General features: G+C 42.0%; 1 protein-coding gene and 2 non-coding genes across 3 annotated transcripts; all 3 read left to right on the top strand.

Annotated features, from left to right (window-relative positions):
- Positions 1-1,875: 1,875 nt before the first annotated feature.
- Positions 1,876-10,538, top strand: LOC149696833 (uncharacterized). The gene is made up of 2 exons (XM_089867378.1): positions 1,876-2,007; positions 9,402-10,538. Exon 2 carries the CDS (start codon positions 9,402-9,404, stop codon positions 10,536-10,538), a length of 1,137 nt encoding a protein of 378 aa, XP_089723504.1. The 5' UTR covers positions 1,876-2,007.
- A 7,786-nt stretch (positions 10,539-18,324) lies between these two features.
- On the top strand, positions 18,325-18,446 carry TRNAL-CAA (transfer RNA leucine (anticodon CAA)). Its single transcript has 2 exons — positions 18,325-18,362; positions 18,401-18,446. It is a non-coding gene; the product is annotated as a tRNA-Leu (tRNA).
- Positions 18,447-23,778: 5,332 nt separating this feature from the next.
- Positions 23,779-23,900, top strand: TRNAL-CAG (transfer RNA leucine (anticodon CAG)). Its single transcript has 2 exons — positions 23,779-23,816; positions 23,855-23,900. It is a non-coding gene; the product is annotated as a tRNA-Leu (tRNA).
- Positions 23,901-23,966: the final 66 nt, after the last annotated feature.

The following is a 23,966-nucleotide window of genomic DNA, read 5'->3' as shown; positions in this document are numbered from 1 at the left end:
CAAGTGGCGAAGTTTATTTACATTAAGCTGTTGCTAGAGTGAACACAATGTCTGATCATTCAGTCACGTGATAGCCTCAGTCTTATCAATAATTTTTCAATCTTGGTTCTAATCACGACATTTTTAATTTATATGCATGGAAAGGAAAGTAGGGAACGAGGTTTTTATACGATGCAATAACGCGGTTTAGAATGATTTTGAGTTTTTGAGGGGAGGAATCGATGAGTTTTTTATGGAGAAAAGTTGCAGTTTAGACAGATAGATCAAAGTTTACTAATTGGTGGCGCGCCTGGAGGAGACAGATCGCAGATTATACAGGGTTAAAGGAGGGAGAATGATGTTTTCTTTTCCTGAGAATAATCTCCGTTTGATGTATTTCATTGAGAGTCATACACTGTTGGAAAAATAGGTGTTTCATGGGTGTTTGGAAATACCTTGATGTATTTATATGTATACTCTTTTAAGAGTGTTTTTTAACTGAGATCGGGTTTTCTAGTGCTAGTTGACTCTTTTTAGGTATTTGTTAAAGGAAATGGTGATTCACGGGTACGTAGAAACACCTCTAGGTTTTTTTAACTCTTTCAGGTGTGCTGTAATATGAATAGTTTTTTGTTTCACTTCGTAAGTGTTCTATCAACGGGTACTTAGAGAAACGGTAGGGTCTTAAATGACCCTTATTGAAATGTTTTTAATATAAAACTGTTTGAAGGTTTCGGATAAACAATGTTTGGGCTTTACTTAACAATGTTTTAGCTGATATGGTGTTTTTTAAGTGAAATGTTTTTCGATATTAGCCAAGAGGAAAATCATCTACAAATTCTACCTGCATCCTAAAAATATTCCAAAGATTTTAAATATCAAAATTTGTTTATATTCCTTCCGGTATACTCCTATTACATAGAATCCCCTTTTCATCGAATTCAGATTTCTACAATTGTAGCCAAATTTATAACAATTTATAGCCCAAAGAGCGATTTTCTACTGAATGGGAATATTTCTATGGAAGATCTTTCGACAGAATGGGATGGGTTTAAACATGTAAAATCATAGCGTTTTCCTTGAGTTGCCGAGCTCCAGTAGCACAATGGATAAAGTGATTTGGATGATCGAAGAAGTTAAGCAGCATCGAGCGCCGTCAGTACTTGGGAGGGTGATCTCTTGAAGGTTAGGTTAGGCTACGTTAGGTATGGTTAGGTTAGGGTTAGACCATTTCTAAAAATGGAAGTTATTTACGGAAATTTATTGAAGAATGTTATTTGCTGCAATATCAAGAAGTTTAATAAGAAAATCAATTTTATTTTTAGGTTTGGGTTGGGTTGGGTTAGGTTAGGTTTGGTTAGGTTATGTTAGACAATTTCCAACAATGAAAATTATTTACTGAAATTTATTGAAGAATGTTATTGTTGAATATACATATTATTTGCAGCAATATCAAGAAGTTTTATAAGAAAATGAATTTTATTTTTAGGTTAGGTTAGGTTTGGTTTGGTTTGGTTAGGAAAGGTTAGGTTATTTTAGGTAAAGTTTGGTTAGGTTAGGTTAGGTAAAAGTTTGGTTAGGTTATGTTAGGTTAGGTTTGGTTTATTTCGGTTAGGTTTGGTTAGACAATTTCCAACAATGAAAATTATTTACTAAAATTTATTGAAGAATGTTATTGGTGAACATACATACTACTTGCTGCAATATCAAGAAGTTTGCAACGGCGTCTAGCAGACACCGCTGCAGACGACGTTTGGCGGAACTGGAACTTTGCTTATGTTCTGCCCGCCGTCGAGCGAAATTGTTTCACCCCCTCCCCTTCTTAGTAAGCGCCGAAACCGAGGTGATAAGCAACACCCGGGCGTCGAGCAACAGTTAGTTGGAAGTTGATCTTCTTCTGTTGCGGATCTTTTTCTCTCCGTTATCTGGAACCAAGCTCGGGTCAGTTTATGCGTCCGCGTAATTAGTCGCGTCATCCTTTTGGAAGTTTGATAATCTCGAATAAAAGTTTTCACTGAGAGCATAAAGGTATGTGTTTATTGTTATTTCAATTCTTCCGTTCGGAATGACATAGGCCTATTTTCCCTATTCTTACATTCCCGCGGCTTGTAACGATTCCCCAAATTGCGACCGGCCATTTATACTTCCCCGGGGCAATCAGTTACAAATGGTGCCCGTGCCCACGCGATTCAACCCTTGGATTATTGCTTGTTTTGTTTTGCCGTCGCCATTTTTTTTCGACGGGGCGGTCGGGCCCGCTTCGGCTTCGTTCTCGTTTTAGTTCAAGTTTAGGCATGAAGGCCGCCATTTTGGTTTTGCGCCCATCTTTCTAGAATATTCTACAGCGTAGTTCCGACTTTCGGATTTCTATTATTTATTGACTCCGCAATCTTTACAAATGCCTATTGCTTTTATAATAGAATAAATTAATTAGGCTTAAATAATTATTTGGCCACATAGTTTTTGACTAATGATTTAAGGCTATTTTTCGGGGAATATATTGTCGGCATAAAATAAAATTGGCTTTAATCTTCCTATTTTGAATGAGCGAATCCGAACCGTGCCCAAGCTTTAATAAATTTTATCGTGAACGCAAACAATCGGACTCGTCCTCGGCTTCTTCCAAACCTTCGGAATTATCGGGATCCCCACTTCATTCCGCTAAGCCTAATCTCGTGGTCGGAAGTCTTTTACGCCCCCCTCGGTTAACCACAACAAAGATGGCTTATGCATACGATTCAAATGAAGAACCCCTGTGGGATGAGAACCCCGACCTAGGTCCTGATAGAACAGCCCAGTCTGAACAGGGAATTATATCATCTCAGACCCGTGTTTTAATGGAGGAAGAAAGACAGAGGCGCGAAGCAAATTTAGCTCTTTTTAATCAAAGAAACCGAAGTCCGGTCCCTAGCGGAAATTTAACAAGGAGAAACAGATTCGGGAGCATATCCGATCTCCCTACAGTACAAATAACTCCTAGAAGTAGCCCAATTAGACCCTCAACCGCATTAAGCGCTTACGCAGGGGCCAAACAGTTTATGCAGAATTGGCCTACTTCTACGCAAATAAATCCCACAATTTCGTCGACAGTCACAATGCCTTCCGCTACCCAAACGACAACTTCCAGTCGTGGAACCCTCCCAAGGAGAAGTTCTGTTAGTTACACGAGTGCCCCGATACGATTAGCTAGAACAAATCCAATAGGACAATCACAGGGGACCATCAGCCAACCCTCCGTTGCCCCTCAAACAAATCCTCCACCCCCTCCTAGCTCTCAGCCACAAGGAACACAGGGTACAGGTCAGACCCAAGGGACATCAAATCCCCAATCACAAGGAAATCCTACCACCGGAGGCGCCCAACAGGCTGCTTTTCTAGCGTCTATTTTACAGTCATTTTCTAATCTGGCCCTATCTAACCAAGGAAATGCAAAGGGTTTAGAGCCCCCTGAGAGGCTAGCATTCCATGGTAAAAGGAGCGAGAGTGTCCCTGAGTTCATTAGGAACTTTGAGGAGTACGCAAGTTTGCACAAAATTAGTGATGACGATAAAATGCTTTTTATGCCAGTATTGCTACGGGATAATGCCCTTTATTGGTTCCGCTCCCTTCCCCCAGGAGTTGATTGGGCAGATTTCAAGGGAAGATTAAAAGGGCACTATAGAATAAAGGATGAAGGAGCTAAAGCTAGGTTAGATTTGCAGACCAGAAAACAAAGACCTAATGAATCCATAGATGAGTTTTTCGGTCATTTTATTAGGGTTAATCAGAGTTTAAATCCCCCAATACCAGAAGACGAGTTACTCGTCATTATGAAACGTAATTTAAGGATGGAATTTAAAGGATTACTCATGGTTCTCCCAGCAAACACAATAACAGAACTACATGACGTTTGCTTAAATATCGAACAAACTTTTGACTTACATCCCCCAAGCCCATCCAAAAAGGAGACTACCCTACCGAATAAAGCAATTCAAGACCCCATAGTAATTAGAGAACAGGTAGCTCCCGCGATGGTGAATAGCTCCCAGACAGGGACTGGTCAAGGGTGTACCAATTGTAAGGGACAGGTTACTAATAGGGACATCCAGTACGGAAATACTAACACCCCTCTTCCGGACGGATCACAAACCCCTACGTCTACCCCAGTTGTTCCTCAAAGTCCTCCAGCTCATAACTATAGAGCTCCTTTCCCGAGAACAAACCCCCAATCTAGGCAACCTCAACGGGACACACAACGGGACACAAGAAGACGTCCCCAACCAGACGACTACCCTCGTCAAACTAGAATTTTTGAAAGAAGAAATCCAGCCTATGAACCACGAGAGCAACGGCCTCAACAACGAGCCCTTCCACCTCCTCCAAGACGCCACTCGAACCCGGAGAATCAAGTTCCTCCGACATCCCATCAGGAAACACGTTCCTTCACCTGCTTCAACTGTGGTGGTCAAAATCACTATGCAAGCGAATGCCCCTCACCACGGGTTGAAAGGCAAAGAAACCAGAATCCGGGAAACGCCAACCCGGGGGGGAGTCACAGAGGACGCCTCCCTCCCGCGTCTCGATAGTCCCTAATGAAGAAAAAACTGTGGCAGGACAACCCCTTCACCTTGCCACAGTCCAACGAAGAGGAGACCTCCCAAAACGGACTCCTCATTTAATAAAGATCCAATTTGAACATTTAAGCCTACCAACTCGAATTGACAATGGAGCAGAAGTCTCAATGATAAGCTTAGATCAATGGAGGGCGATACAAAGGTTTAGAGGAGACATGAGGTTAGAGCCCAACTCCGAAAAATCCGAGTGCATTGTCATGGGAAACGGACAATATTCATTTACAAAAGGCTCCACGATGTTAGATTTTCAAATAACCTTTGACCAGAATATTACCCGGCGATTTAGTCAAGAATTTCACATCGTCCCCTCCCTACTTTGTGACGCCATTCTAGGACAAGACTTCCTTGAGGACTGGAGAACTGTAATTGATTTTGGGAATCTAACCTTTACCATAGATGGACTAACCCTAAAGTTAATTGAAGTGATAGAAGATCAATTGCCTCCATCGCCCCAAATGATCGCGAATGTCAACGAAGCAGTCGAATCCACCGCACTCTCAACTAAACAGAAGAAAGAGTTGAAGGAACTCCTTCTTCGATTTCCGGAACTGTTTAGCGATAAACTGGGACGAACTAGTTTAGTTGTACATGAAATACACACAGGCAGCGCTGCACCTATCCATAAAAGACCATACCGCGTGAGCGAAGATAAAAAGAAAATCATTGAGCGTAACATCTACGAGATGCTGAAGGACGGCATCATCAAGCCATCGACTTCACCATGGGCTTCTCCTGTCGTTATTATTGAACAAGATGATGGATCCGGGACCGGAAAGAAAAAGTACAGATTCTGTATAGATGTTCGCGAACTTAATTCCATCACAGCGAAGGACCCTTATCCGATTCCACGGATCGATGAGACGCTAAGTAAACTGGGAAAACCGAAGTATATAACAGCCCTGGATTTGAAATCTGGCTATTGGCAAGTCGAGATGGAACCAGGAAGCGCACCCAAGACCGCCTTCATAACTCATGCCGGCAAGTATGAGTTCAATGTTCTCCCGTTTGGACTTTGCAACGCACCGAGTACCTTCCAGCGCCTAATGGATGAAGTCTTTCGAGATGGAGAAAAATTCTCTATCGTCGTATATCTGGACGATATCCTCATTGCATCCGAAACATGGAAGGAACAGAAGAACGCATTAGAATATGTCATGAACAAATTGAAGAATGCTGGCTTGACTCTTCAATTAAAGAAATGTCGATTTGCTCAGTCGGAAGCTGTAGTCTTGGGACATGTCATAAATGAGACAGGAATCTACATCGATCCATCCAAGGTGGAAGCCATCCGAAAATATCCTCGACCAAGAACTCTAAGGCAACTTCAACGCTTTTTGGGAATGGCCGGATGGCATCACCGTTTTATACCCCATTATTCGAAACTGGCCACCCCACTTAACCACTTGAAGAAGGGAATCAAATTTAAATGGGGCCCTGAACAAAACGACGCCTTCCAAAAGATCAAGGAAGCTATTTGCAACTCACCACCTCTAGCTGCGTACAAGCCGGATACTCCCAGCATCCTAACGACAGATGCATCAGACGCTGGGTTAGGGGCAATGCTCTCCCAGATTCAAGACGGAACTGAAGTCCCGATTGCCTACGCCAGCAGAAGTCTTAGAAACGCTGAAGCAAGTTACAGTACATCCGAGAAGGAATGTCTCGCGATTCACTGGGCTATTAGACATTTCCGCCCCTATTTGGAAAATAAACCATTTACGGTGGTAACAGACCACAAGGCTCTTCAATGGCTTTTTGGACTCAAGGAACCCAATTCGAAACTCGTCAGATGGGCGATGTACTTGCAGACCTTTGATTTCAAGGTTCAACACAAGAAAGGAGTCGAAAATGTCGTTGCTGATGCCCTTTCAAGAGCTCCGATTGGACTTTACGCTATGTCAATTGCTTCCTCAGTCGAAGAAGAGAACCCAGGCACATCATCCGAAGAATCCAATGCTCCATCGGATCAGTCTCATCTCGCGTATGTTTTGCCACCATACCCACATGCGAACTTTCACATCTTCGACCGCGATGACATTATAACAGCTCAAGGGGAAGACCCCGATATCCGCGATATTATTGAACATTTCCAACAAGAAAATCCACCGGAACATCCCGATTTTGAGATGGTCAATCATCTAATCTACCGAAAAGCATCGGGAGTCCGTCCAGCAAGGATATACTTACCAAGATCTTTGAGAAGAGAGGCAATACGACTTCTGCATGATCATCCTCTCTCCGCTCACCGAGGGAAATACAAGACCAAAGAAAAAGTTGGCTATAGATACTGGTGGCCTGACCTCGATAAGGACGTAAGACAGTACGTCAAAGAATGCGTCTTATGCCAACAATATAAGATCAGTAATCGCAGAACACCCGGACTCATGATCTCCACCGTTCCAACTGGACCATTCGACAAGATTGGAGTCGATATTATGGGACCTTTTCCAGTCAGTAGAAGAGGATATAAGTACCTTCTCGTTTTCACCGACTACATGACTAAATTTGTCGAACTAATACCGTTAAAAAGAATAACTGCCGACGCTTGTGCATTAGCCCTCAAGAACTTTGTCTGTAGATGGGGCGCACCGAAACAGATCCTCAGCGATCGAGGAACACAGTTTGTGTCCTCCCTATGGCATGACACCTGCAAGTTATTCCACATTGGACCAATTCATACATCCCCATATCATCCACAGTCCAACATTACAGAACGGGTCAATCGCGTCCTGGGAGAAACGATCTCCATTTACGTTGAAAACAATCATCGCACTTGGGATGAGACATTGAATGCTCTCGCCTTTGCAATCAATTCCGCTCCCCACGAGACGACGAAACGATCCCCGTTCTATTTGAACATGGGAAGAGAACCTAGACTCCCATGGGACATAGACATTGGTATGCCGCTTGAAGAATTCGAAGATCGTTCCGAGACATTAAGAATCCTTCGAGACCAATGGAAGCTCACAAAGAATTTTTCGAAACTGGCCCAAGCCAAACAAAAGAAGTATTACGACCTCAGGAGGGAAGACCTCGAATTCGATGTTGGTACAATAGTTTGGAAGGTAACTCATCCGTTATCCAACGCCAGGCTTGGCCGAATGGCCAAACTTTGCCCAAAATGGACTGGCCCGTTTAAGATTATTGAAAAACAAAGTCCTCTAGTCTACATCCTTGAAGACATGATATCGAAACAGAAGACAGGCCCTATTAATATCTCCCAATTGAAATTGTATCAAACACCGGAAGCTCCATTGGAAGGAAATGAGACATCCAGTTCCCCAGGAGAAGAAGGAATTGAACCGGACAACCAAAATCAAGACAACCAAGAAACTCGACCAAAGGAGGTTGTCTCCCCACAAAGGCCAAGAGTACCACGTCTAGAAGGGACACCACCCCTAGGTGAACCAGAACAAGTCCATCCGGAGGAGGAAGTTCGGAATATGGAAACCACCCTGCCAAGCACCCCTGTAGCTCTGGAAGGGACAAGAATAACACCACCTCCGGAAGGAGAGCCTTCCCACGACGTATCACAAGAAGGACCTCAACCATCCTCTGAATCGTTCGAGGAAGTTGTAGAAATGTTCGGACCATTCCGATTTGTCGACCGAGTTCCGAAAAAGAAAACACAGGAACCAAAAGAGGTTACTCTAGATGCTCCTCGCTTAGACGTACCCCAACCGGAAGAGACACGACAAGAACCCCAAGAGCATAATGTTATTCAAGGAGTACCTCCAGAACCGAATCCATCTCCCCAAGGAACTGTACCCTCCCCCGCAACTGCCCAAGTATCTCCTAAACTTACAACCGGGAGAACAAAGAGGGATCACCCTACCACAACTTCGACGGAAGGAATCCGACCTAGGAAGAAAACTCTTCGGAAATTGAGTACATCTACCGATGACGACAGAGCATCCGACACGGAACCAGAAGGACGAGGTCCACCGATGACCTCCTCCGCGGCTCCAGGACCACGAAGACGGACGTTAAGAAAATCGCCTAGTAGTAGAAGTCTCACTAGTGACGAACCCGAGATCCACGATCTCCGTAAAAGAAGTCACCCGACAACTACGTCGTCTGGTATTAAACCGAAGAAGAAGCAATTTAGAAAGGCCTCCAGTAGAAGCCCTTCGACCAAGGACACAAGGATTCGGACGAAGCAACGAATAGTTCAACCGAGAGCTCAAAGGCGGGATGAATTGAGTTCGTCCTCCGAAAACGCGGGCCAAATTGTAAACGCCGGACGAAGAAACAAACGAACCAGAGTACCCACAACAGGAAGTTCGTCCACCAGACCCCAAAGGAAAATACAGAAAGCCCATACCTTATCAACAAGTCCGGAAGGCGATCTTCCCCCTTCAGCCGTAGCAGAAGAAACCGAATCTTCGAGTAGTGAAGATGACACTCGACCCCTAATAACTCCCTCCATTCCGGAACATAGAGCCACAAACTATGAGAAACCCTTCCGAAAAGGATGGATTCGCGAACTATGTTACCGCCATACAGTCCAACCCGGAAAAGTGGATATGGATATTTATTATTATCCCCCTGGTCGAAAGAGCGGTATGTTACGCTCCCCCAACGAAATCGGTCAATATTTAAACGACAATAGAATACGGGATTTAGAGCCAAGCGACTTCTGCTTTAAGAGAATGCCCATAGCCAAACCCCCTTGGGAGCGAGTACGATTAGCTCATCCAAGGCGAACCATTTTAACGGCAGTTTAACTTAGACGAACCGTCGCAGCACCTTTGAGCTGCCGGTCATCCTCTACGGAATTTAATCGTTTTTTTTTGCAATCATTTCTAGATGGACTCTTTGAAATCAGGAACCCCTCGGCTACGCCGCGGCACCCGCCAGATATGTGCCCCAGAGGATTATCTCCTCAACCCCCTACCCAGGGAAATGCCAATTGTCTCCTTGCCTCCGGCCAGATCATTTCCGCATCCCGCTTCAATATTTCAACAAGAAATACAACCCCCGATTCCTCCCCTTGAGCCCCTCCAACCTCGACGCACCCCTCGCGCTCACTGTGCCGCCCTGCCAGAGGTCGATATATTGCAGCTTCATCCCGAGGAGACCGACCAGTTGGAGCCAATGCCTCCCGTGGATCAACGGGAGCGACCAATTCAAGAAGAGGCCGGGCCTCCCTTACGACCACGAATAAATCTGACACCGTTACTCCAACCTGCCGCTACCCTCCAGGAAACAATGAACCGCATCGCGCGTCTCCTTCCGGCAAGATCCATGCTACCACGAGATAATTCATGTGCGGCCCCGGCCCCTGATACAATCCCGGAAAATATAGCCCCCGCCGCTGCCAATCTCCCTGAGACTGTCGTCGACGCTCCTGCCCCTAGGGTCACCGTTATCACAGTTCCAGACGCCGACGCTACTCCAACCATTGCAGCTGTAAGTGCGGTACCCGATGCCGAACATGAGATCCCCGATACCGCGGATATACATGAAGCAAATCCCGGTCCCGAGGCCGCGAATCCCGAAGATACGCCTCCGGATCCAGTTGAAACTCACCGCGACAATCACCATCGACGTCCCGTCTCCTACCGAGATACTCTACCTTTGCATACCCAATATGAGCGCCTATATCAGGATTACGGACCCATACCTATCCCCCAGGAACAGCTGTATGAGGTTTCGGAATATGATCGACTGTTTGTGCCGGACCTCCCATATTTGCGAGCCCCGCCAACCAACCGTACCTTATTCCCCATTGCCTGGGATGGCATGTTGGAATCAGACCGTGTCCGCTTATATCCCGTGACCCCCGGAGGATTTCCATACATTACTCGTCCGACGGCAACATACGAATGCCCCGTGTGTCACGCGATAGGCCTCCATCGTGCCATGGTATGCCCCAGGAAATTCATCCAAAAGGACCGACAAAGAGGTATTAAAACCTCCCGTGTTGACTTCACTGGCCCCTAAGGCCCCCATCACGAAAAAAAAAAAAAAAACACAATAATAACGAATTTATACTAAACCCGAGCTTCGTTCCAGCCCTCATTTCGTCTCCCCTTTTTTTTGTGTGGGTGTATGCAACGGCGTCTAGCAGACACCGCTGCAGACGACGTTTGGCGGAACTGGAACTTTGCTTATGTTCTGCCCGCCGTCGAGCGAAATTGTTTCACCCCCTCCCCTTCTTAGTAAGCGCCGAAACCGAGGTGATAAGCAACACCCGGGCGTCGAGCAACAGTTAGTTGGAAGTTGATCTTCTTCTGTTGCGGATCTTTTTCTCTCCGTTATCTGGAACCAAGCTCGGGTCAGTTTATGCGTCCGCGTAATTAGTCGCGTCATCCTTTTGGAAGTTTGATAATCTCGAATAAAAGTTTTCACTGAGAGCATAAAGGTATGTGTTTATTGTTATTTCAATTCTTCCGTTCGGAATGACATAGGCCTATTTTCCCTATTCTTACATTCCCGCGGCTTGTAACGATTCCCCAAATTGCGACCGGCCATTTATACTTCCCCGGGGCAATCAGTTACAAGTTTAATAACAAAATCAATTGAAAAATAGGAATGAAAGGAAAATTCATGATTCTAAAACCGCCCAAATTGCGGTATTCGGTCGAACAAGACATTCGATCGAATGGAATTCGACCCAATGGTAGACAGTCATTTCTTCGGACTACCTTATACCAAATATTTGAAGGAATTCATACTTGTTTTCATTTCAATAATTCTCGGGGAGTTCAATATGCTTGAATGTCTTGGAATTAGAGGAATTCATTTGAAATTCCCCTTGACAAAGGTTTTTATCTCTCCGAGTGACGGTGACGTCACGAAGAGCAGTGGCGCCGCCAGGATTTTTTTACAGATAGGCTAAGGAAGATTTGAGGGCCCCTTATAAAATTTCAAGAGAAAAATTTAGTTGCACAGCCTTGATAATATTAAATTAAAAACTATTTTATCATATTATTCATAAAGAGAAATTTGCGAAAATAATAAAAACACGGAGTCGGAGAGAGAGGGGGATTTTCAGTTAAACACCCTATGAGGTCACTGTGCACTGTCGATGTGGTGAGGAAAAGGAAAATCGGTTTACAAAAGGAGTCTAACCTCGAAGTTTTATGGGGCCAGAAGGAACGGGAGAGAACAAGGTTAGGTAAAGAGCGCGAAACAAACAAGATGACCCAAGGGATGGGCTCATAATTTTAGCCTACTCGTAACGAATAGAAAATTCCAGTGAATAGCTCCTCTATGCGCTACCTTTAAGTGTGACATAATGATAAATAGTAATCCTAACTTCGATTCATTTTCTTCTGTTATAATTATAATAGTGCGACACAAATAGGAAATAATCGTTTCTTTCGCTTTAGATATATCGAGAAAACGTAAAACAATTCACAATTATTAACCTCACTTGTACAATAGAGTGAAAGGCTTAAACTTACTATTAAACAAAAACGTCTTTGTTTGGACCAAGACCGAAAAAAGCAACGATATGAGTGAGGTTTATCAATTGACTGAAGTTCAGATATTAAAATTGTTCTTTTAGTATTTTTAGTAGTTTAATCCTTAATCACTATTTAATTCAATCAACTGATTTTACTCTTAATCGATCTATTCTCTCTAAATTTATTCAAAAAATTGCATATCTCCGCTTTTTCAAGAACAATTACATTTTCCGAAAACATTTTATCAGAAGGGAATAAGAGAGAAGGGAGACATTGGAGCCTGCTTTAGTAACGAGAGTCCGACCAACCTCAAGAAAACAGCGAAAACTTTGCGCGAGTACACAGCTTTTAACCAATTTACTGCAAATATAGTTCTTCAAGTTCTACGCGGTATCAGGCGGCCTATTTTTCTGCTAGATTTACATTCTCCAAAGGGCTGTCGATGTTTCGTTCCTTTGTAATTATAACCTCAAGTATGTATTTTATTGAAATTCTTTTTATTTTTTAATATTAATTCAGAATTATTAGTTTTCATCTATTTATTACCTTCAAATTATCTGATTTTGGTATGTTCTCAATTCCAGTGTATCTAAATTAATTGCACAGCTTAATTTCGTTTATCAACATGAAATTCGGCCATTTTTATCTCCTTCAATTTAAAGTTGTAAACAAAATTACATTTTGTTCGTCAACCGAGACGTCACCGCTAAGACAGAAGTTAGATAGCCAATCAGTGAAGGGTAGTTGATTTGAGATGAGTAAGACTGCTGTTACGAGTGTAAAGCATTATGGAGATATAAAATGTGTCCCTTCTTTTTTATTCCCTTCTGATTTTATCATGAAATTAATTATTTTGAAGGGAGTACGTTTAGAGGGATCAATAATTAATATTTAAAATATTCTACTGAATTTCTAAGAAAAGCACCCATACACTGCAAACACGGATGATTGCAAAATATTATATCATAACTCATTTAGAGTAAAGAGATTTATGTATTAATTCCGCTGAAAAGAATATAAAATGACATTGTACAGTACTGAGAAATGTTTCTTTTTATGGAATCTTTACACTAACCTTTGGTTATTTTTATGCTTACATAACATTTTTCCAGTCCATGAAAGAGAGCTACCTACTAAAAGCAACCACATGGGACAAAAGTTGTTCCTTTTCCTTTGGTAAACGACTTCATTTTATTAGTCCGAGCAAAATAAATTACTCTTAATCATATTTTATCGAGTATCAGTCTTCACAACAAATTGTAACCATTGAAAAACATTTTGGTGCAAACTTGAAAATTTCTCAAGCCTCTAATATTTCAACCAATGTCCGTCAAGGTGCTTACAAGTTAAGGAACATTGATACGAAATCCCTTCAAAATAATTCATTTATGATAAAATGTTTTCGGAAAGTGTAAGTGTTCTTGAAAAAGCGAAGATATGCAATTTTTGAATAAACTTAGAGGGAATAGATCGATTAAGAGTAAAATCAGTTGATTGAATTAAATAGTGATTAAGGATTAAACTACTAAAAATACTTAAAAAAAATTTTAATATCTGAACTTCAGTCAATTGATAAACCTCACTCATATCGTTGGTTTTATCGGTCTGGGTCCAAACAAAGACATTTTTGTATAATATCTGTCACTTCAGTCTTACGGCGGTAGTCAACTCTTAACAGGCTGAAAAGGGTCATTTCCCGTCGCTATTTTCTAAGGAACCAAATATGCTATTAGTTAGCGGTTTTGAATAAAATATAAATCGAAATCATCTTTGATGATGGCACGAGATATTAGTGAGTATTAATTAAAATTAATAGCCTCTTCAAAACCGTAAAGTTAATTTCGTAGAACTGTTTACTTCTTAAATAAGTGCATTGATTATGGCTAAAAGTGCGCCTCTTTTTAGGGTAGAAAGAAGCTAAAATACCATTTTTTTTAGAAAATTTGTGGCAATAAACAAGATAATTAGCAATAATCAGCAGAGTTGGCAAAAATCCGGATAATTTGAATAAAATCCAGACCAGTGGTTTTTATTGGATTAAACCGGATTTTATTGGATTTATCCGGATTTTTTAAAAACACGAGTTATTTTAGGTTTTTTCGAAGGCAAAGTACTTCTGTTTAGCTCTTATTTTAGTTTTGGGGCACTCCCCGACCCCTAGCCCCGATTCCAATATAGTCTGCTAGTTTAACTGATAAAATGTTTTCATGAAATGGATCCCTTACAAGGGGACTTTCCTCCTGAACTCCGGGTTTGGCTTGGCAAAGGCTAGTGGGCGGGATTTATACATGCACGTATAAATTCTGCCCACAAATGCCTCTAGCTTTCCCAAGCCAAAACTGGAGTTCGTAAGGAAAGTCAACTTGTCCACTGGAACCAACGCTATGCTTTAAGTTCGAGCAATACTGGAAAAATATTGTAAGCTGTAACTGGACAGTAACCGGTAACATAACTATTAGTTTTATCATTCATAATAAATAATCTTTAGTTGTCGCTACATATATTTTTGCCTTGTTTCTGGTTGTATTTTAATTATTTTTATGGCACAAAATTGATTTTTCCCCATTCATAATTAAGCCGGATATTTTAGGTGGATTTTTTTAAGTGGATTAATCCGGATTAAACCAGGTGGTTTAAACCGGACTGGATAGGTAGTTGCCAACCCTGATAATCAGGGGTAAAAACAAATCCAATTCAGTAAAATTTTGGAAAAGGGGAAATATATTCAGTTGATAATTCCAAAAACAGGTGAGCATTTAGCCGCTCATAACAACATAGCCTAACATAAGCCTATCTAAACATTAAGCTGTATCTAAACCTAACATGATCTATTATATCATAAATCAAATGGGTCTTAGGTTGCCTATTTATACCCTTGATGATCTATACATATTCTTGATTATTATAACAATTTGCCCTAAAATGTTAAACTTACAGTTTTGGAGACTTGGGAGACCACAAAAATCCGAAATTGCGTTCTAACATATGAATGCTCACTGAGAATAGCCAAAATAAAATTAATATATAATTAAACAAGTTGGGAAAACCAAAATATTACCTCTCCGAGTCGGGGAAAAGACTAGTATAAGACTCAATATCGAAATACTAGAGCAACATTTTCTCGCTTTGTTTTGTCTAACGAGGCTTAAGCCATTGAATAGTTTTCTCTACATTGTCAAAATATATAATCATCCGCTAATCCTAGGTTTCATATAATTATTTACAGAGAGTATATAAGTTCTATGTTAAATTTTATTCTCTGATGCATACCACTAACCCGATAACGATTAGCCCTTTCACTGATCTAATTGCTACCATGATGCTTTCTTCTATTATAATATCTAATTCTGATTATTTAAACGTGCATTTAACTTTCGGCTCACTCTGAACCGTTAATATCCCTTCAATACAGACACGATAATCAAAACCCAAAGTTTACTCCACCTCAGGTTTCAATTATTTACTCTTTGGTTCACTAAGCCTATTGCGCATCAAACTTGATTTACCCGACAGAATCCAGGCCTTAGGTTTCTTCTTGAAATAACTAAACCAAGGATTATTCTATATACAGATGTAGTATAGCTTAAGTAATAAGTAAACAGCCATTTCAAATAATAATTTTAAAAAAACATCCTTGGAATATCAAAATGAAACAGAGCTTTAAAGCTACAAAAGTACTAAATGCATCGTAATTACGAAAATGATTTCCACATATTCACTTTATATTATGGAAAAAGTGAAAATTAAGGTTCTGTAGGATTTCTTAACACATCAAAACAAAGCGAACTGCTAACTCGGAGCACTAGTGTGACAACGGACAGACACACAGACAAAAAATAGACTGCTTTTTAACTCTTTCCGTATTAATTTTGAATTGAGAAAAGAGATTATCTTAAATATTAAAATAAATATAATTAGTATTTAATATTTTCTTCGTTAGTTGTTCGCCTTATTGAGCGTTACATCGTTTTAAAAAAGAATAATTAAACAACCTTGAGAGACTTGACTAATATTGACGTTTGAATTGAAGGATATGACTGTTGTTTCGCCTTACTGAAATAGGTAGTATATAAAGGATTCGAATCGCAGCTGTAGATAAGAACATCGCAATTGCGTGAACCTTGGAGGAAGACCCCTCCATTGGAAGGCTAGACGTTTCTCGTAACCCTAGCCGATCGCCGCGTATGTCTTAACCTTAAGGATGATGGTGGTGTTAGAAGCCAGGTGTACAGACTGGTGTCCATGTGGGATGGACAAAAACAAAGACCACAAGATGGTGGTGTTAGAAGCCAGGTGTACAGACTGGTGTCCATGTGCGATGGACAAAAACAAAGACCAGAAGATGGTGGTGTTAGAAGCCAGGTGTACAGACTGGTGTCCATGTGCGATGGACAAAAACAAAGACCAGAAGATGGTGGTGTTAGATGCCAGGTGTACAGACTGGTGTCCATGTGGAATGGACAAAAACAAAGACCAGAAGGTGGTGGTGTTTAGAAGCCAGTAAGTACAGACTGGTGTGCATTTGGAATGGGCGAAAGACTAGAAGATGGTGGTGTTTAGAAGCCAGCAAGTTCAGACTGGTGTCCGTGTGGGGTGGACAAATGAACAGAGTTGTTAGACAGGTAATAGCCTGTAAGTTGAATACAATTTCCGGGACTGTAAATGCGGTCTGGAAATTGAATACACCTTTGCTCCGATTTGCAAACTGCGAACGCGGTCACGTGGGTGTAACAACGGACAGACAGACAGACACACAGACACGTCGAAATTAGAACCTCTCCGTGACATACGTCACTCGGAGAGGTAAAAATAATGAAACCCTGTATAACTCATATGGAAGTGTTCAATTAACTGCGCTTACGTAAACACCACTGTCTTAACTGCCAAGCGAAAACACTTTTTGTCATCTTTCCAGTAGTATTTTAAAGTGTAAAACCTAGGGTTTGGATTTTAGGATATGTTTCTAGCATGAAACGTAGCAGACTATATCAAATTCCAAAACAGAGCTGGAAATCAGCTTTTTTTATAATCTTAAAGGACGAAAGACGCTGTAAAGAGTATATTACACCGACTTACCAAAATTCAACTTAAGCCTTGGCCAAAACGAACGTCGAAAAATTACTTCAAACGATATAAATACCTCTATTAACTGTAATTATTTACCTGAATTACTTTTTTAAACGAAAATTGGACCTGATAAAAACAATTTTGGTTTTTAAGGGCGTTATAATTCATTAGAAAATCCAAATAAAGGTGTTAAAGCTCGGATAAAATATCAAAAAAATAATTAGCGTTGCCTTACTGTCGTCTGCTATCATAGCCCACTCGATCACGCGCGTCACGACGCAAGCTGCTCGCGCTCGAGAGCGCGGATCGAGTGGGCTATGCTGCAATGATAAACTTTCTTACTGTCGTCTGCTATGAAATAGGGAATTCGAGGCATAATTAATTAGTTAAATTACAAAAATTAGACTTCATTTATTTAAAAACTAAGCAGGTAAGTTTCTCATTTAGTAAATTCTTGTTAATTTGAAAGTATTCCGAAAACTAACTTCGCTGTAGTTTTTCCGTATCGCCTATGACAATTTCCCCAAAAAAACGGGTAAAATGTAATGCTTTTTCTATGGGACCCTAACCCTAAAAAGGTGATTTTTTCGTTTAGCATTACAAACGGGTATCAAGTCATATCTACAAGGGCCTACCGGCCCTGTAGAATAAATTAACTGCAAGAGCTGTAATTTATAAAACGTTCAAATTACAATAGACCACGTCAGGATGGCCGAGCGGTCTAAGGCGCCAGACTCAAGGGGCTTAGTTTCCTTCGTTCACAACGTGAATCTGTGTTTTCTGGTCCTCGTACGAAAGCGTCGGTTCGAATCCCACTTCTGACACGACATGATTTAATAAATTAACTGGAAGAGATGTAATTTATAAAACGTCAAAATTACAAGAGACCACGCCAGGAGGGCCCAGCGGTCTACGGCGCCAGACTTAAGGGGCTTAGCTCACAACGTGAACCCGTGTATACTGGTCCTCGTTTGAGGGCAAGGGTTAAATCCCACTTCCTACACGATATGTTTTATGAAATTAACTGGAAGAGATGTAATTTATAAAACGTCCAAATTTCAAGAGACCACGTCAGGATGGCCCAGCGGTCTACGGCGCCAGACTTAAGGGGCTTAGTTCACAACGTGAACCCGTGTATTCTGGTCCTCATTTGAGGGCAAGGGTTCAAATCCCACTTCCTACACGATATGTTTTATGAAATTAACTGGAAGAGATGTAATTTATAAAACGTCCAAAATGCAAAAGACCACGTCAGGATGGCCGAGCGGTCTAAGGCGCCAGACTCAAGGGGCTCAGTTTCCTTCGTTCACAACGTGAATGTGAGTTTTCTGGTCCTCGTATGAGGGCGTGGGTTCGAATCCCACTTCTGACACGATATATTTTAATAAATTAACGGGAAGAGATGCAATTTATAAAACGTCCAAATTACAAGAGACCACGTCAGGAGGGCCCAGCGGTCTACGGCGCCAGACTTAAGGGGCTTATTTCACAACGTGAACCCGTGTATACTGGTCTTCGTTTGATGGCAAGGGTTCAAATCCCACTTCCTACACGATATGTTTTATGAAATTAACTGGAAGAGATGTAATTTATAAAACGTCCAAATTACAAGAGACCACGTCAGGATGGCCCAGCGGTCTACGGCGCCAGACTTGAGGGGCTTAGTTCACAACGTGAACCCGTGTATTCTGGTCCTCGTTTGAGGGCAAGGGTTCAAATCCCACTTCCTACACGATATGTTTTATGAAATTAACTGGAAGAGATGTAATTAATAAAACGTCCAGATTACAAGAGACCAAGTCAGGATGGCCGAGCGGTCTAAGGCGCCAGACTCAAGGGGCTTAGTTTCCTTCGTTCACAACGTGAATCTGTGTTTTCTGGTCCTCGTATGAAGGCGTGGGCCCGAATCCCACTTCTGACTCGATAAATTTTATGAAATTAACTGGAAGAGATGCAATTCATAAAATGTACAAATTACAAGCGACCACGTCAGGATGGCCGAGCGGTCTAAGGCGCCAGACTCAAGGGGCTTAGTTTCCTTCGTTCACAACGTGAATCTGTGTTTTCTGGTCCTCGTATAAGGGCGTGGGTTCGAATCCCACTTCTGACACGATATGTTTTAATAAATTAACTAGAAGAGATGTAATTTATAAAACGTCAAAATTAAAAGAGACCACGTCAGGAGGGCCCAGCGGTCTAAGGCGCCAGACTTAAGGGGGTTAGTTTCCTTCGTTCACAACGTGAATCTGTGTTTTCTGGTCCTCGTATAAGGGCGTGGGTTCGAATCCCACTTCTGACACGATATATTTTAATAAATTATATGCAAGAGATGTAATTTATAAAACCTCCAAATTTCAAGAGACCACGTCAGGATGGCCGAGCGGTCTAAGGCGCCAGACTCAAGAGGCTTACTTTCCTTCGTTCACAACGTGAATGTGTGTTTTCTGGTCCTCGTATGAGGGTGTGGGTTTGAATCCCACTTCTGACACGATATATTTTAATAAATTAACTGGAAGAGATGTAATTTATAAAACGTTCAAATTACAATTGACCACGTCAGGATGACCGAGCGGTCTAAGGCGCCAGACTCAAAGGCTTAGTTTCCTTCGTTCACAACGTGAATCTGTGTTTTCTGGTCCTCGTATAAGGGCGTGGGTTCCAATCCCACTTTTGACACGATATATTTTAATAAATTAACTGCAAGAGATGTAATTTATAAAACGTCCAAATTACAAGAGACCACGTCAGGGTGGCCGAGCGGTCTAAGGCGCCAGACTCAAAGGCTTAGTTTCCTTCGTTCACAACGTGAATCTGTGTTTTCTGGTCCTCGTATAAGAGCGTGGGTTCGAGTCCCACTTCTGACACGATATGTTTTATGAAATTAACTGGAAGAGATGTAATTTAAAAAACGTCCAAATTACAAGAGACCACGTCAGGATGGCCGAGCGGTCTAAGGCGCCAGACTCAAAGGGGTTAGTTTCCTTCGCTCACAACGTGAATCTGTGTTTTCTGGTCCTCGTATAAGAGCGTGGGTTCGAGTCCCACTTCTGACACGATATGATTTATGAAATTAACTGGAAGAGATGTAATTCAAAAAACGTCCAAATTACAAGAGACCACGTCGGGATGGCCGAGCGGTCTAAGGCGCCAGACTCAAGGGGGTTAGTTTCCTTCGATCACAACGTGAATCTGTGTTTTCTGGTCCTCGTATGAGGGCGTGGGTTCGAATCCCACTTATGACACGATATATTTTAATAAATTAACTGGAAGAAATGTAATTTATAAAACGTCCAAAATAAAAGAGACCACGTCAGTATGGCCGAGCGGTCTAAGGCGCCAGACTCAAGGGGCTTACTTTCCTTCGTTCACAACGTGAATCTGTGTTTTCTGGTCCTCGTATGAGGGCGTGGGTTCGAATCCCTCTTCTGACACGATATGTTTTAATAAATTAACTGCAAGAGATGTAATTTATAAAACGTCCAAATTACAATAGACCACGTCAGGATGGCCGAGCGGTCTAAGGCGCCAGCCTCAAGGGGCTTAGTTTCCTTCGTTCACAACGTGAATCTGTATTTTCTGGTCCTCGTATGAGAGCGTGGGTTCGAATCCAACTTCTGACACGATATATTTTAATAAATTAACTGCAAGAGATGTAATATATAAAACGTCCAAATTACAATAGACCACGTCAGGATTGCCGAGCGGTCTAAGGCGCCAGACTTAAGGGGCTTAGTTCTTTCGTTCACAACGTGAATCCGTGTATTCTGGTCCTCGTTTGAGGGCAAGTGTTCAAATCCCACTTTTGACACGATATGTTTTATGAAATTAACTAGAAGAGATGTAATTTATAAATCGTCCAAATTGCAAGAGACCACGTCAGGATGGCCGAGCGGTCTAAGGCGCCAGACTCAAAGGGCTTAGTTTCCTTCGTTCACAACGTGAATCTGTGTTTTCTGGTCCTCGTATAAGAGCGTGGGTTCGAGTCCCACTGCTGACACGATATGTTTTAATAAATTAACTGCAAGAGATGTAATTTATAAAACGTCCAAATTACAATAGACCACGTCAGGATGGCCGAGCGGTCTAAGGCGCCAGCCTCAAGGGGCTTAGTTTCCTTCGTTCACAACGTGAATCTGTATTTTCTGGTCCTCGTATGAGAGCGTGGGTTCGAATCCAACTTCTGACACGATATATTTTAATAAATTAACTGCAAGAGATGTAATATATAAAACGTCCAAATTACAATAGACCACGTCAGGATTGCCGAGCGGTCTAAGGCGCCAGACTTAAGGGGCTTAGTTCTTTCGTTCACAACGTGAATCCGTGTATTCTGGTCCTCGTTTGAGGGCAAGTGTTCAAATCCCACTTTTGACACGATATGTTTTATGAAATTAACTAGAAGAGATGTAATTTATAAATCGTCCAAATTGCAAGAGACCACGTCAGGATGGCCGAGCGGTCTAAGGCGCCAGACTCAAAGGGCTTAGTTTCCTTCGTTCACAACGTGAATCTGTGTTTTCTGGTCCTCGTATAAGAGCGTGGGTTCGAGTCCCACTGCTGACACGATATGATTTATGAAATTAACTGGAAGAGATGTAATTCAAAAAACGTCCAAATTACAAGAGACCACGTCGGGATGGCCGAGCGGTCTAAGGCGCCAGACTCAAGGGGGTTAGTTTCCTTCGATCACAACGTGAATCTGTGTTTTCTGGTCCTCGTATGAGGGCGTGGGTTCGAATCCCACTTATGACACGATATATTTTAATAAATTAACTTGAAGAAATGTAATTTATAAAACGTCCAAAATAAAAGAGACCACGTCAGTATGGCCGAGCGGTCTAAGGCGCCAGACTCAAGGGGCTTACTTTCCTTCGTTCACAACGTGAATCTGTGTTTTCTGGTCCTCGTATGAGGGCGTGGGTTCGAATCCCTCTTCTGACACGATGTGTTTTAATAAATTAACTGCAAGAGATGTAATTTATAAAACGTCCAAATTACAATAGACCACGTCAGGATGGCCGAGCGGTCTAAGGCGCCAGACTCAAGGGGCTTAGTTTCCTTCGTTCACAACGTGAATCAGTGTTTTCTGGTCCTCGTATGAGGGCGTGGGTTCGAATCCCTCTTCTGACACGATATGTTTAAATAAATTAACTGGAAGGGATGTAATTTATAAAACGTCAAAATTAAAAGAGACGACGTCAGGAGGGCCCAGCGGTCTAAGGCGCCAGACTTAAGGGGCTTAGTTCATTCGTTCACAACGTGAATTCATCTATTCTGGTCCTCCTTTGAGGGCAAGGGTTCAAATCCCACTTCTAACACGATGTTTTATGAAATTAACTGGAAGAGATGTAATTAATAAAACGTCCAGATTACAAGAGACCACGTCAGGATGGCCGAGCGGTCTAAGGCGCCAGACTCAAGGGGCTTAGTTTCCTTCGTTCACAACGTGAATCTTTGTTTTCTGGTCCTCGTATGAAGGCGTGGGCCCGAATCCCACTTCTGACTCGATAAATTTTATGAAATTAACTGGAAGAGATGCAATTCATAAAATGTACAAATTACAAGAGACCACGTCAGGATGGCCGAGCGGTCTAAGGCGCCAGACTCAAGGGGCTTAGTTTCCTTCGTTCACAACGTGAATCTGTGTTTTCTGGTCCTCGTATAAGGGCGTGGGTTCGATTCCCACTTCTGACACGATATGTTTTAATAAATTAACTAGAAGAGATGTAATTTATAAAACGTTCAAATTACAATTGACCACGTCAGGATGACCGAGCGGTCTAAGGCGCCAGACTCAAAGGCTTAGTTTCCTTTGTTCACAACGTGAATCTGTGTTTTCTGGTCCTCGTATAAGGGCGTGGGTTCCAATCCCACTTTTGACACGATATATTTTAATAAATTAACTGCAAGAGATGTAATTTATAAAACGTCCAAATTACAAGAGACCACGTCAGGGTGGCCGAGCGGTCTAAGGCGCCAGACTCAAAGGCTTAGTTTCCTTCGTTCACAACGTGAATCTGAGTTTTCTGGTCCTCGTATAAGAGCGTGGGTTCGAGTCCCACTTCTGACACGATATGTTTTATGAAATTAAGTGGAAGAGATGTAATTTAAAAATCGTCCAAATTACAAGAGACCACGTCAGGATGGCTGAGCGGTCTAAGTCGCCAGACTCAAGGGGGTTAGTTTCCTTCGTTCACAACGTGAATCTGTGTTTTCTAGTCCTCGTATGAGGGCGTGGGTTTGAATCCCACTTCTGACACGATATATTTTAATAAATTAACTGGAAGAAATGTAATTTATAAAACGTCCAAAATACAAGAGACCACGTCAGGATGGCCGAGCGGTCTAAGGCGCCAGACTCAAGGGGCTTAATTTCCTTCGTTCACATCGTGAATCTGTATTTTCTGGTCCTCGTTTGAGGGCAAGGGTTCAAATCCCACTTTTGACACGATATGTTTTATGAAATTAACTAGAAGAGATGTAATTTATAAATCGTCCAAATTACAAGAGACCACGTCAGGATGGCCGAGCGGTCTAAGGCGCCAGACTCAAGGGGTTTAGTTTCCTTCGTTCACAACGTGAATCTGAGTTTTCTGGTCCTCGTATAAGAGCGTGGGTTCGAGTCCCACTTATGACACGATATATTTTAATAAATTAACTGGAAGAAATGTAATTTATAAAACGTCCAAAATAAAAGAGACCACGTCAGTATGGCCGAGCGGTCTAAGGCGCCAGACTCAGGGGGCTTACTTTCCTTCGTTCACAACGTGAATCTGTGTTTTCTGGTCCTCGTATGAGGGCGTGGGTTCGAATCCCTCTTCTGACACGATATGTTTTATGAAATTAACTGGAAGAGATGTAATTTATAAAACGTCCAAATTACAAGAGACCA

Source organism: Phalangium opilio, unplaced genomic scaffold (assembly GCF_054372755.1).
Source record: "Phalangium opilio isolate 3A_F unplaced genomic scaffold, DU_Popi_V2 ptg000021l_1, whole genome shotgun sequence".
NCBI lineage: Eukaryota > Metazoa > Arthropoda > Arachnida > Opiliones > Phalangiidae > Phalangium > Phalangium opilio.
Note: the sequence above shows the minus strand (reverse complement) of the source record. Positions and strands in the feature narration are given on the sequence as shown.

Coding starts and splice junctions, on each gene's coding strand:
- LOC149696833 (XM_089867378.1), top strand. CDS start 9,402: ATGGACTCTTTGAAATCAGGAACCCCTCGGCTACGCCGCGGCACCCGC.